The following is a 12,307-nucleotide window of genomic DNA, read 5'->3' as shown; positions in this document are numbered from 1 at the left end:
GAGGAGGAAGCAGGCTCCCTGCTGAGCAGAGAGCCCGCTTCCTCCTCTCTATCTCTCTCTACCTGCCTCTCTGCCTACTTGTGATTTCTCTCTGTCAAATAAATAAATAAAATCTTTAAAAATAAAAAAAAAAATTAAAGTTCTGTAACCACCGCAACCCCCACAGCCTCTACCACAGCCTGCTCCCCCTCCCGCCCCCACCCTGCTTTATCCTCGCTCAGATTGCTCGCCACCCTCTAATGCTCATTGTGCTGTGTGTGCTTCGTTTATTTTCTGGACCTTCCCATTAAACCCCATTCTGGCTGTTCCATCCACCGCCAGAACCCCAGTCCTACCTCAGCACCCTCACTGCACCCAGCGGGTGCTCAGAAAGAGTCAGTTGCTGTTAGCTGACTCATCGGCAGGAAAAGTTTACTATTATAAACCAAACAGCGCTCAGGAAGCCAATGACATGGCCTAAAACTTGTTTTAAAGCTGTAAAAATCCCTCCGGCTTTCACACACTGTCACTGAGAAGGGGCCCGATGGCGGGAAACATCCTTTTGCTGACATCTTGCCGTCCAGACGTTCATCGGCACAGATGGGCAGACAGAACGGGCTGAAGATGGGCTCGGCCTTTCACAAAGTAGCGTCAATGTGGGAAATGGTCACTGTGACGGAAGGAGCCGGGAGCTCCGTCTGTGCACACCTTGTCTCGTCCTGCCCCACAGGGAGGCCAGACACAGGGGTGGAGGCGGGGTGAGGCGGAGGAAGGGGAGGGAGGTCTCCAGCACTGGGCGAGGGGCCTTCTGGGCAACATGGCGACAGGAGAAAGCAGCAGCTGGGAGCCCACTAGCGGGGGTGGTTGATATCTCTTCCCCCCAGGAGGACCCCCTCAGAGAGGAAAAGCCCCGTCCATGCCCACACAGCTCCTGGACGGCAGACCGGAGCTAGAGCACAGGGCCCTGTGCGCAGAGCCAGGGTGGGATCCCACCAAGGTTGGGGACACAGCGCCGGCCAGGCAGCCGGGGTGGGCAGGTGCCCAGGCCAGGATGGGGGCTGGGGAGGGGCCGGGGAGGGAGGGGCCCAGGCGGTTCCAAGTGCAACGGCAGGGCTGGGGTAGGGCACAGGAGCCGCCATCCGGCGCCCTTAGCCCAGCGGCCTCTGCCTCCCCTAGGGAGGCCTGCTCTGCGGACAGCTGCCGCCCTTCCTCGACGGCTTCTTCCAGAACAGCGAGCAGGTGGCTGTGCAGCTCATGGGCACCGTGTCTGACGTGCTGCACCGCCTGGGCACACACGGCGCAGCCACCCAAAGCCTCAGGGTCGCCATCTACGCCCGCTCCTTCTTCGACGACGTGAGTGCCCCGGCGGGGGAAGCGGGGTGCCCCTACTTGTGCCCCTCCTGTGCCTACACCTGGTCCTCAAAGGCAGGGGGATCCCCAGCTGCCCTGCACCTGGGCTGGGGAGACGCCCCCAGGGGGATACCCGGGTGTGCCCCAAGACACCCGCGCAGAGCCGGGCCGAGCCAGGCCAAGTGGCCGCCAGGTGGCGCTCGGCCCCTCTCCAAGAGGCTGAACAAGCAGCCCCCCAACCCCCACCAGTCCCTCGGCCCTGGGAGGTCGGGAAGAGACCCTGAGCGAAGAGACATGAGTTCAGGTCCTCCCGGAACGCCTGGAACCTGTCTGACAGGGGAGGCACAGCCCTGCCCCTGGGGGCTGGAAACCTGGGGAAGGGGCTCTGCAGCCAGAACTGAGCCCCATCCCCTCCGCAGGATGGGTCCCGGGCTGGGTGGGGATTGGGTTCAATCGACCCAGGCAGGTTCGGCTGTGGCTCTGAGCCCCCGCCTTGCAGGAGCGGGCTGGGATCCGGGCGGCAGCCATGGCGCTGTTTGGGGACCTGGTGGCCACCGTGGCCAGCAGGGAGCTGAGCGGCCTGCGGGCCCAGGTACACCAGAGCATGGTGCCCCTGCTCCTGCACCTGAGGGACTGCTGTCCGGCTGTTGTCAAGGTCTGTGCCCGCTGAGGGGCCTTCCCCTGGGTGGGGCTGGGGACACACTGGTGGCTGGGGGGGGGGGGGACAGCGGGGACTGAGGCTCTGCCAATGGCAGTGGGGCTGCCCGAGGGCAAGGCTGCTACCAGGGCGGCAGTGTGGACCTGGGGTGGCTTCCTGGTGGGCTGAGGTCCCACACATGCACACACACATGCAGGCACATGTGCACACACACGGCTGTGCGGTCCCTGGGGGTCTGACCCGGCCTGTTCCGCTCACGGCTGCGTCTCTGGCACCTGACACAGGCTGGGGCTTGGGTCATTCACCAAACACGGAGAAACGGTCGAGCTTCTCTGTGTGCCAGCCGTGCCCTGTGCTGAGGCCAGCACGGGATCCCGGGATCCTGGCGTGGGGAAGAGGCAACAAGCGGCCAGTTCCGGAAGGCATGGGAGGAATGGGAGCAGCCCGGGGCCGGAGTGAGGCTTCCCCGGGGTGCAGGGTGGGGACGGCTGGAAGCACGCCACTGGTCCTCACACCCCGCGTGAAGCTCGTCGGGGAGGGCACAGACCTCCGACGCTCGCGCCCATGGCCGGTCTCCCTCCCGCGACTGTCCCCGCAGCAGGCCAAGTTCGCCCTGTACCGCTGCGCCCTGCAGCTCCGGTGGCGGCTTCCGCACACCCTCTTCTGCACGCTGGCCTGGGAGCAGGGCCTCAGCGCCCGCCACTTCCTCTGGACCTGCCTGGTGAGGGACCTGGGGCGCAGGGACAGGCTGCCGTTGGCGGAAGGGGGAGGCGGGGCGGGAGGCGCTGGAGCCAGGCTCTCGCAGGTGTGGCCTCAGGGCCGGCAGGGGCGAGGCGGGGAGGGGTCCGCAGTCCCGCCCCCACAGCGTTGTCCTCCGGCCAGATGACCCGCAGCCAGGAGGAGTTCAGCATCCACTTGGCGCAGGCCCTCAGCTACCTGCACAGCCGGCACCGCCACATCAAGACCTGGGCGGCGCTCTTCATAGGTGAGCCGGGGCGGCGGCGCTCCGGGCCCCTCCGGGCCCGCCTGTCCCAGCGCCCCAACCCTCGCCTGCCCTCCCGCCCACTGGCACCTGCCAGGCTGCTCAGGTCCGCTGGCAAGAGAGGAGGGGTGGCGGGTGAGGGGCCCCGGCCTGGCAGGACCGGCAGGAGAGGTCTGAGCCCCCACCCCCCACGAGCAAGCCCCCTGCCACTGGCCAGCGCCGCTGTCTGTCCCCCAGGCTACACCACCTGCTACCACCCCCAGGCCGTGTCCCAGATGCTGAACAGCGTCGACACAAACCTGCTCTTCTCTAGTAAGCCACCCCAAGTCCCCGGCAGCCCTCCAACCCCAACTCCAGGGTGAGACGGGTGTTCGCACCCACGCACGCCACCCACGGCTCCCCAGAGTGAGGGGCAAGGAACAGGTGGGGCTGGGGAGGGCAGCACCCCGGGCCTGGGAGGCAGAGGAGGTGGGGTCTGGGGAACCTCCGGCTCCCGCCCCCACCCCTGCTGGAAGGACGGGACCCCGGTTCCCCCCTGACTGTGTCTCCTCCCCTGGAGCTTTCGAAGATCTCAAAAAGGACCCAGAGCCTGGCATCCGGGAATTTGCCGCCAGACAGTGCTCCTTCCTCCAGAAGGTGGCAGCCGGACCGCAGTGACCTCCACCATCCTTCCTCAGCCTCCTGCCCCTCCCTCGTGCCCACCGACTCAGCCCTGCCCCACTCACACAGAGCTTGGTTGCATAACATTTTCCATTTGAAAGAAAGATCTAGATTCAACAAAGAAGCGTCCCACCTGTCGGCTCCCTGCCCACCACCCCGTGGCCCCAGAGGACGGAGGCAAGCTCAGGGGACACTGGCAGGCCTCGGGGACAAGGGGGCAGACCAGGTCTCCCAGAGACAAACCGTGAAGTCCGTGCAGGGTCCTGCAAATGACAGGTTCTCTCTCCCTTCTCAGCCTTGGTCTCCCCACCTATGAAATGGGCACGTGGGTCCTTCCCTGGCCTGCTGAGGTTCCTCCTAGGGACTCACCTTCGGGCTGTCCCTCTTAGGACCCGCCAGACCAGCCGGCCCCCCGCCAGCCTTACCCGTCAGGCGCCCACACCAACCCCTCCACACCTTTGCTCAGGAAGCTCTTCCCACCCGGTGCACCTTCCCCACGTGCTCCCACCTGGGGACCCCCACACCCCCCTTCTCTGAGGATGAGCCCCGGGCAGAGGGAGCCCCCACCCCGGCCCCTTCTCAGCCCTGGGGCCTGGGCCACCCGTCCCTTGCAGGGGACATGCTCCCAGACTCTCACCCCACCCCACCCCCCAGAAACTGTAAGCCCCTCCGGGCCGGGACACAGCTGCTGGGGGCTGGCCTGGGGGAGCCCCGCCCCTTGGATGGTGGGTTGAAACACTACAGCAACCTTCACAGAACACGAGTTCGCGAGCCGCCTCAGATGCGTTTCATTTGGCAGAGCTGGGGGTCCCCCTCCCCCTGGGAGCCCAGAGTGGGCTGAGATCTGCAGCCGCCAGCGTATCCGTCTGTCCCTCTCTGAACAGAGCGCCAGACGAGTGACTTGGGCGGTTGCCTTTTCCCGACCCCCATGCTGTGACCCCCACGGGTGCTCCAACCCCCTGGCTGGGGCACGGGGTGGTGTGCCCTTTCAGAACGAAGGAGTGGGCTAAGAGGGTCCCCTTGGTCCAGCCTCGTGGTCCCTAAAAGGACCCCTAAAAGGGGGACTCCGTCCTCCAGCCCCTGCCAGGCAGTGAGCGGGCAGGCCTCCTCCACACTGTGCTCCGGGAAGTCCGGCTCAGTGAAAGCTGGAGCCGGTGGGTCAGACCCGAAGCCGACCGAGAACTGAGGGACGAGCCTGGCATCGGGGAGGGGCCCCACTCCCACCTAGCAGGGTGGCCGGGCTCTGTGGAGCGGGGCACAGCGAGGACGCCCCATTAACAGTGCCAGTGGTAACAGCTGCAGCAGGCCGGGAGACGGAGGGACGGGCCTGTGTCCCCATTAGCCAACCCCCAGGGCCCCAAGAAAGGGGGGGCCACACAGCGCCCCCAGGGTCCGCCGGGCAAGTGCGAGCAGAACAGACCCAGCAGGGCACCTGCCTCCAAGCGCATGACAGTGGGCCCTTCCTGGACATGCCTCCTCCCTGCGGCAAAACACAAGGGGCGACAAGTGGGTAGCTCAGGGAGCCCTTCCCCACACACCTCCCCCAGACTGTGTGCAGGGTGCGGGGTGGAGACAGGGAGGCTCGGGCCAGGGAGGTGTCGGTGGGGAGTGGCCTGACGCCAAGCCTGGAGCTGTGACTCCTAACACAGCTGCTGGGTCCCAGTGACTAGGAGAAATGCGGCTGGTGAAGGTCCCTGGGTGCTGTCCACAGCTGGGTCACAGGGCCTGGGGGCAGGGGCTCTGGCACGCCCCACCCCCAACCAGGCCGGCCCTGGGCCCCCTCCTCCTGGCCGTGCCCCGCACAGGGAAAGGCCAGCCCCCCGCTCGAGGAGACCTGAGCACGGCAGTCCACACCCCCCGGCAGGCCTGGCCGCCCCTCCTGTACCCTCAGGCTCACTCACCCCATGGAGCCTGGGGTCACCCTCTGCCCCTCCGGCTTCCCCTCCCTTCCTGGGGCCGATGGGATGGTGTGTCCCTCCCCCTGGAGCCGAGCTGGCCACCGCCATCTGCACCCTCCTCTGGGCCTCTAAGGCTGAAATGAAGACACTCGGTGGGGGCAGGACTGAGTGGTCCCCCCACGACACACGGGGCCCTGAGGACTTACCAAGTGAGCCCCAGCCTGTCCTGCAAGGGCCAACGCCGGGGACCCGGCCTTGCCTTCTGATGCCCCAGCGCCCCCCAAAATGGCAAGGCACCTGGGCGAGGCCCCATGCAGGCCACATGGGAGTGGGGCTGGCTTGGGCACATCAGGGACATCCCCTGTCCCGAATCTTGGGAGAGCGCGGGGACACAGCACGGATGCCAGGGGGACCACAGCGCAGCTGGCCGGAGGACCCCCGCCACCCGCTCCTTCCCACCGGGCCCCGCACCACACTCTCCAGGCACACACACAGCCACGGGGTCCTGCTTTATTGCCTTTGAGGGTCCAGGACGGCGGACGGTCTCCAGACCCAGTAACTGAAAGTGCCAAGGCCAGGTCGGGGCGAGAGGTCGTGGAGGAGGAGTGGGGCCCCGTGGTTAGAACGCACGCGCGCTCCCTGACAGACCAGCCTGAGCGGGCCCTGCGGGTGGGCAGGGTCGCCCCAACGGAGCCTCAGAGAGACGGGGCAGGGGGCCGAGGGAAGCACGGACGGGCGCACGGAGACACGGCACAAACGGAGGAAGGAGCCGGCACAGGGCGAGCCTGAGCCGCGGACAGGGGTGCCGAGGGGCCGAGGGCCGGGAGAGAAGGCGAGCCGGCGGCAGCGAGGCGGTGGCCGCGGTCGGCCCGAGGCCCCGGGGGCCCCGGGCTACATGACGCAGCACCTGGTCCTGTGCGCGTGCGGCTCCTTGAACCGCAGCCTCTGCCTGGGCCGGTATTTCTCCAGGTAGGTGAGCTGCTTGCTGTTGATGGCTCCGCGCCGCTTCCTGCGGGGACAGGACAGGGAGGGGTCGCAGGTCGGTGCCAGGTTGGTGCCGCGCAGGCCCAGCTCCCAGGACGGCCTCCACCCAAGATCCTCCCTCTCCCACCTGCGGCCACTGCGGCCGGCCCCCTCGTCCAGGCACCCCACGGCGCCCACCCTCCCTAGGCCCCCTTGTTGCTCGGGTACCACCCCACCCCCCGGGCCACAGGGTGGGACTTGGGCATCTCCGCAGCCCAAGAGGGAGGGAGGAGGGGGGACTCGGGTGACAGGTGACAGGACGGCTTGGTGGCCCCTCAGGAGGTCATCCGTCCCCACCCACCCAGGCCCTGGAGTGTAGCCGTGGACTTCTCTGGCCAGTGACCCACGAGCAGAAGGGACGCATGTCAGCCAAGCCAGGCTTCCGGAGGCCCCCAGCCCCGAGACTGGCAACACGGGAGGAGCACTGCACCCCAAGGGCCCCAGGGTCCCTGAGCAGAGCCCCCACACCACCGCAGCGAAGGGTCAGATGAGGGAGGAACACTTCAGAGCTGTGCTCGCTGCTGGGGTTTGGGCCTGCCCGGTGCCACGGCCTCTCCTCGTTCCCGCAGCCACAGGCCACGGAGCCGGGAGCCACGCCTCACCCACACATCCCAGCACCAGGAGCCACACACAGGGACCAGCCCTCACCCTGGACGGCGGCCTGGCTACGGGACCCACATGAGTGCGTCATACCCCCGCGTGAGGCTGACGGGAGGGGGACGTCTCTGAGGTCACCCTGTGGCCAGGGGTCAGGAGCGCGTGCTGGCAAGACACTGGGCCCTACGGGGTGGGGAGTGCCGCGTAATGGCCCCTGAGCCCAGACCCCCAAGCGCACACCCACCGCCCTCCGCCCACCCTCGCCGGCCACTCACTGTCGGATGAACTGGATGGCGTCTTCGTACTTCATCCCGCTCTCGATGAGAGCCAGCGCCACAAGCACTGGGGCCCTGGGGGGAGACGCAAGGCTGGGTCACCACACCTCGACACCCCAGCCCCTTCCCCGGACGGGTCCCCGCGAAAGGCACAGGGCGATGCCTTCACTCTCACACCCAGCACGAGGCTCCCCCAGTGCAGCCCCGCCCCCGCGGAGGGCACAGGCCGCGGCTGAACCCGACACCTGCAGTGTGGCCCCAGGCCATGTGGTCCTTGCCCTGAAACTGGGGGTGCACTGCCTGGGTCACTCAGTCACCCCTGACGGTGGGGGGGTGGTCTGTGTCTGGGGGGCGGGCTGTCTGTTCCTTCCGGCTCGAGTACAGGGACCATGTTGCAACCCAGCAGGAAGGGGAGGGGTCAGACTTGGGGAAGGACCGTCCCTGGGGTCACATGATGGGGGTCAGCACCCACTGCGAGAGCGCACGGACCACAGATCCCGCAGTCCGGCGAGGCCTGCCCCGTGCCCCCCCAGCTCACCGTCCCAGGCCGGCGACACAGTGAACGGCCACACAGCTGCCAGGGTCATCGCAGAACTTGGCCTTCAGCAGGCTCAGCCAGTCCTCCACCACCTTCCCGGGCGGGGGCGCCCCGTCATCAAAGGGCCAGTCCTGCGGAGGGCAGAAGCCCGTGAGGCTGGGGGGCCGGGGCCGGTCAGCCGCTGGCCCAGACAAGGTCGGCACTCTGGGAAGCACGGAAGGACCCCACGAGGGGGGAGGGACAGCAGGCCCCAGAGGGCAGAGCACTGGCTAGGCCTGCAGTCCCCATGGCAAGGCTTCTCATGCCTCTCCTGCTGACTTCTTCGGCCCCCTTCTCCAGGAAGCCCTCCCAGAACACCCGTCCTCTTCTCTCCTAAGCACAGTGAGCCCCTCACCTCTTCCTGCCAGCCCGCGCCGTCACTCCAGGGTCACAGCCTGACCCTCACCAACCTGAGTGTTTCTGAGTCAGCAGGCCCAAGGGGTCTGGGCAGCAAGCGTGGAGGGTACGTGCACCCTCCTGGCCCCAGCCCCCAGCCCCACCGCACAAAGCAGGCCCAGCCCGGGTACCCCCTGGGAAGGAGTGAAGGAAGGGTAGTCAGGTGAGCCACACTGTTCTGGACACTGGATTCCAGATGGTTCCTGCCGGGCCCTTCCCCAACATTCAGGGTTCATCCAGTTTAGGATTCGACCGGTTTTGGAAACTTAGCGACGCTACTCTCCTCCCCCAGCACTCTGGAAGAGGCGAGGCGAGGCGAGCCTGCAGGCTAAGCCCAGGCCGGGTCACGGCCGTGAGGGCAGAGATGCTTAAGTCCCGGCAAAGGGCGCGCAGGCAGGGCAGCGGGGAACCGGTCCAGGGCCAGAGCCCTCTGACTCCAAGGGTGAGTCCACATGGGCTTGCCATGGCTGCCGGCGAGGCAGGTCCCAGAGGGGAAGCTGATGTCCGGAGGACCTTCGGATGCTAGGCAGGCCGCCGCTGGACTCCCGGCTGCCCCCGCACTCCATGCCTCGGGCAACCCTGCCCTACAGGGGATGTGCCACAGTCCCACAGGCGGCCGGCAGCACAGCCAACCCATCCCTTGCCTGATCTCAGGTCCCCAGAGCTAGGAGACCAAGGAAACAGCTCCCAGGCTCTCTTCCCCACGGCCTCACAGAGTGCTTCCCTGGGGACAGCCCAGGTGTGCCCGCCCGCCCCTCCCCACCACGCTGCCCACCCACGAGCCCCAAACCACAGGCAGCGAGACACAGGGAACCCCAGCAGCCCGGCCCCGAGCTGCTGGCTGGGAGCCACCAGGCCCCGTTCTTCCCCACTGCTCAGGACGCCTGTGCAGGGAGAGCTGTGGCCGTCAGAGCTCCAGCCACCCGGTCGGGGGCTGAGTGCTATTAGGAAAGTTCACTCCCCCCAGTGCTCTGGCCCCGGCACCTTCCGGCTGTGGCCTCAGACAGCGACCGAGCCTCAGGCTCACCCTGGCAGAGCCCCAGCACTGGGGGGACCCCACTCCGGGAACCACGGCTGTGTATCCGGCATGTGCACCCGCCTCCTGGGCCCCGCTGGCTAGGGACAAGCTCAGCCACTCTAGACATGTGCCCAAGCATCACGCGGCCCGAGCACCAACATGCAGGGCGGGGAGGGGGGCAGGTAACAGGCAGCAAGGCCTGTGCCCGCCTCCAAGCGAGGGAGCCCCACACTCCCAGTCCAGGCCCACCCCACACCGCCCATGCCCCCCACCCCCCAGCAGCAGCGCCACCAGAGCCCCGAGGCCCTCACCACGACAGTGATGCCGTCCTTCTCCAGAGGGGCCTTGTCGTAGGTCACGTCACACACTCGGACCACGGTGGTGGCCCCGTACTTCTTCAGGTCCTGGCGGGGAGGACAAAGGCGGGCTGGGCTGGGGCTGGGGCCCAGGGGTGCACACCTCTGTCCGGGGGGCCCCCAGGGCAGGGCCACACCCCCTTAATGAAGCAGGCTGGTCCCAAGCAGAACGGTCAGGGGTGGGCTTTCGGGCCCAATGACACAATGAGAGGACGGGCCTTCCTGATGCTTCCGCACAGGCCGTCCCCACCTGCTCTCCCGCAATGTGGCTAGGCCGCTGTGAACCCGGCTTCCAGCACATTCCCACCCTGCTCTTGGGTGCTCAGGACCCCCATGGTGCCAGCATCTCCCAGACAAAGCAGGGGCAGGACACCGTGGCCCGGGCTGCCCTCCTGGCCAGGGTCTTGCGCACGGTCCCGCGAGGGCCCAGCCCGGGGTCTTGTGCACGGGTCCCGCGAGGGCCCAGCCCAGCCCCCACACGAGGGTCTGCGGCGTCTCAAAGGGCAGGCAGGCACGTGCTCAGAGGCAGCCGGGCCCTACTCACCAGCGGGGAGCCCCCTAGCCCAGGGCTGGGCTCTGACCCTCGACACAGACTCCCCTTGACCCTGGTCACACACGGACCCTGAGCCCTGACCCTGGTCACACACTGAGCCCTGACCCTGGTCACAGTCTGAGCCTGACCCTGGCCACACACGGACCCTGAGCCCAGTCACAGGCTGACGGCTGAGCTACGTCTTTCCCCAGGTCCTGCCATTACCTTGAGGGCCTGCGTGGCAAAGAGAGACAGCCCTCTTCTGCAAGGCTCTTGGCACAGTGTCCAGGGCCCAGACCCCTGATGGTAGGGTGTCCCCTGCCTCCCTCTATACAGTGTTCCAGGTCCTCTTGTCCCAGCTCCCTGCTTAATGACAAGCACGCATGGGGGCTGCCCTCGCGCTGCAGAGGGGAGTGCTGAGGGTCCGAGACCACCAGAGCACTTAAATGCGGCAGCAGGCTCTGCAAATAGGAAGGCGCTCCGCAGAGGCCGGGCTGTTACCGGAGGGCATGGGGAGAGCTGCAGGCTCTGCAAACAACGTGTGGTCACCCCCACAGTGGCCAGCTCAGACTCCTGCCCAGGCCCTTCTCCTAGACCTCTCCCTGAGGCCCCCCAGCCCAGCCTGTCCTAACTCAAGGCCCCTGAGAGCCAGCAGGCTTCCCGCCACCCGGGCTGGCCGTGGCACGGAACTTCACCGCCTGCCCCTGCGACTTCAGCGGCCAAGTCTCACAGGGCGACCCTCCCTCCTCCTCCCCGCTCCCACGGAGCTTCTCAGGAACACCCCAGTCTCCCAGCTCCGGGGCCCAAGGGCCAGGGTGACAGTTCTGCCACGAAGCGCAGCGCTCGGCTGGACAGCTCCGAGCCCCACCCCCACCGACTCCTGGGCAGCGAGCCAAGCACCCGCGGGCCCCACTCACCTGGATGAAGGTGCTGAGGGTGGCGTCGGTGGGGTTGTGCGTGATCAGGAAGCGCATGCTCTTGTAGCTCACCTCCACGGGGGCCGGCCGGTTCATCCGCGCCATGCTGCTCCGCGGTCGCGGCGAGGCCCGGGGAGGCGAGGCCCCCACGAGCCCCCGCGCCCCAAGGAGACGGAGATCCCGGTGCTTGCCCGACACACAGAGAGCACTTCGTCGTCCCGTCTGCACAGACACCGTGCGATGCCCGGGGGGTGGAGGGCCTGGGCCCCGAGTCCGGCTCTTCACAAGCAGAAGGGAAGACAGCCCCCAGGGCAGGGTGGCGGCCCACGCCCCCAACGCGGGGAGCTGGACACCGATGAGGGGCCACAGGAAAAGGGGGACACCCAAACCCCGGCCAAGAAGCCCTCACAAAGCCCAGAGGGAGTCTGCCGCCGGGTCTCTGCCCGGCGCCGTCCGCATCGGTGGACGGGCAAGCGGCCCCCTGCACTCGAAGGCGGGCCCCGGACCCTCAAGGACCAGATGGAACCTGAACTTGAACTGAACCCACAGGGCAGCCTCGGGGTGGGGGTAGGGGTGGTGGGCGGCAGCCGTGGCGGCGGGCGGCTCTGACGCTCGGGGCCTCAGTCACGTTACCCCATCGGGGTACTGCAAGTCCTGGAGAGGGCCCGGGGGCTCAGGCGGCAGAGCCGGCCCGGGGCCGGACAGTAGGGGCCATGGGCAGGCGAGGGCAATGGTGAGAGCGAGAGGCACGGGGGCCTCCTCAGCAGCAGGCGTGGCGGGGATGTTGGGCCCGGCAGTATTCAGAGCGGCCCCCCGAGGCCCTCTCCATAAATCCCAGGCTGGTCAGCAGCGGGCCACGTCTGCGGAAGGACCGGAAAGAAAAGGAACAGACAAGGGGTCACCTGGAGCCCCCGCCTCTGGGGAGGAGTGGGAGCCTGCCCATCCTGCTGTCGCTAACCTAGGGCCCTGCTGCGGGACGGTGTTGGGGAAGGGACCCTCGTCAGGCCTCAGTTTCCCCACCTGGGAGTACAGGAAGGAGCGCTCCCGCCGGGGCAAACTCAAAGCCCGGACAGCCACCAGAGTGGAGTG

The 12,307-nt window shown here is 67.4% G+C and overlaps 2 protein-coding genes across 7 annotated transcripts in view; one reads left to right on the top strand and one right to left on the bottom strand.

Annotated features, from left to right (window-relative positions):
* Positions 1-4,239, top strand: part of LOC132013300 (maestro heat-like repeat family member 5) — a 66,528-nt gene extending 62,289 nt beyond the window's left edge. Inside the window, exons 27-32 of the mRNA XM_059392971.1 lie at positions 1,156-1,332; positions 1,829-1,984; positions 2,586-2,708; positions 2,870-2,972; positions 3,207-3,281; positions 3,529-4,239. Of these exons, the coding sequence (XP_059248954.1) occupies positions 1,156-1,332; positions 1,829-1,984; positions 2,586-2,708; positions 2,870-2,972; positions 3,207-3,281; positions 3,529-3,626 (732 nt within the window). The 3' untranslated portion in view covers positions 3,627-4,239. The remainder of the gene's footprint in view (positions 1-1,155; positions 1,333-1,828; positions 1,985-2,585; positions 2,709-2,869; positions 2,973-3,206; positions 3,282-3,528) is intronic.
* Positions 4,240-6,021: 1,782 nt separating this feature from the next.
* Positions 6,022-12,307, bottom strand: part of PTP4A3 (protein tyrosine phosphatase 4A3) — a 31,362-nt gene continuing 25,076 nt past the window's right edge. For all 6 annotated transcript variants that reach the window (XM_059395238.1, XM_059395235.1, XM_059395239.1 and 3 more), the window contains 5 exons: positions 11,219-12,078; positions 9,725-9,817; positions 7,961-8,091; positions 7,423-7,497; positions 6,022-6,536 (listed from right to left, as the gene is read on the bottom strand). In XM_059395238.1, the coding sequence (XP_059251221.1) occupies positions 6,419-6,536; positions 7,423-7,497; positions 7,961-8,091; positions 9,725-9,817; positions 11,219-11,323 (522 nt within the window). In that variant the 5' untranslated portion in view covers positions 11,324-12,078 and the 3' untranslated portion in view covers positions 6,022-6,418. The remainder of the gene's footprint in view (positions 6,537-7,422; positions 7,498-7,960; positions 8,092-9,724; positions 9,818-11,218; positions 12,079-12,307) is intronic.

Source organism: Mustela nigripes, chromosome 3, assembly GCF_022355385.1.
Source record: "Mustela nigripes isolate SB6536 chromosome 3, MUSNIG.SB6536, whole genome shotgun sequence".
Taxonomy (NCBI): Eukaryota; Metazoa; Chordata; class Mammalia; order Carnivora; family Mustelidae; genus Mustela; species Mustela nigripes.
Note: the sequence above shows the minus strand (reverse complement) of the source record. Positions and strands in the feature narration are given on the sequence as shown.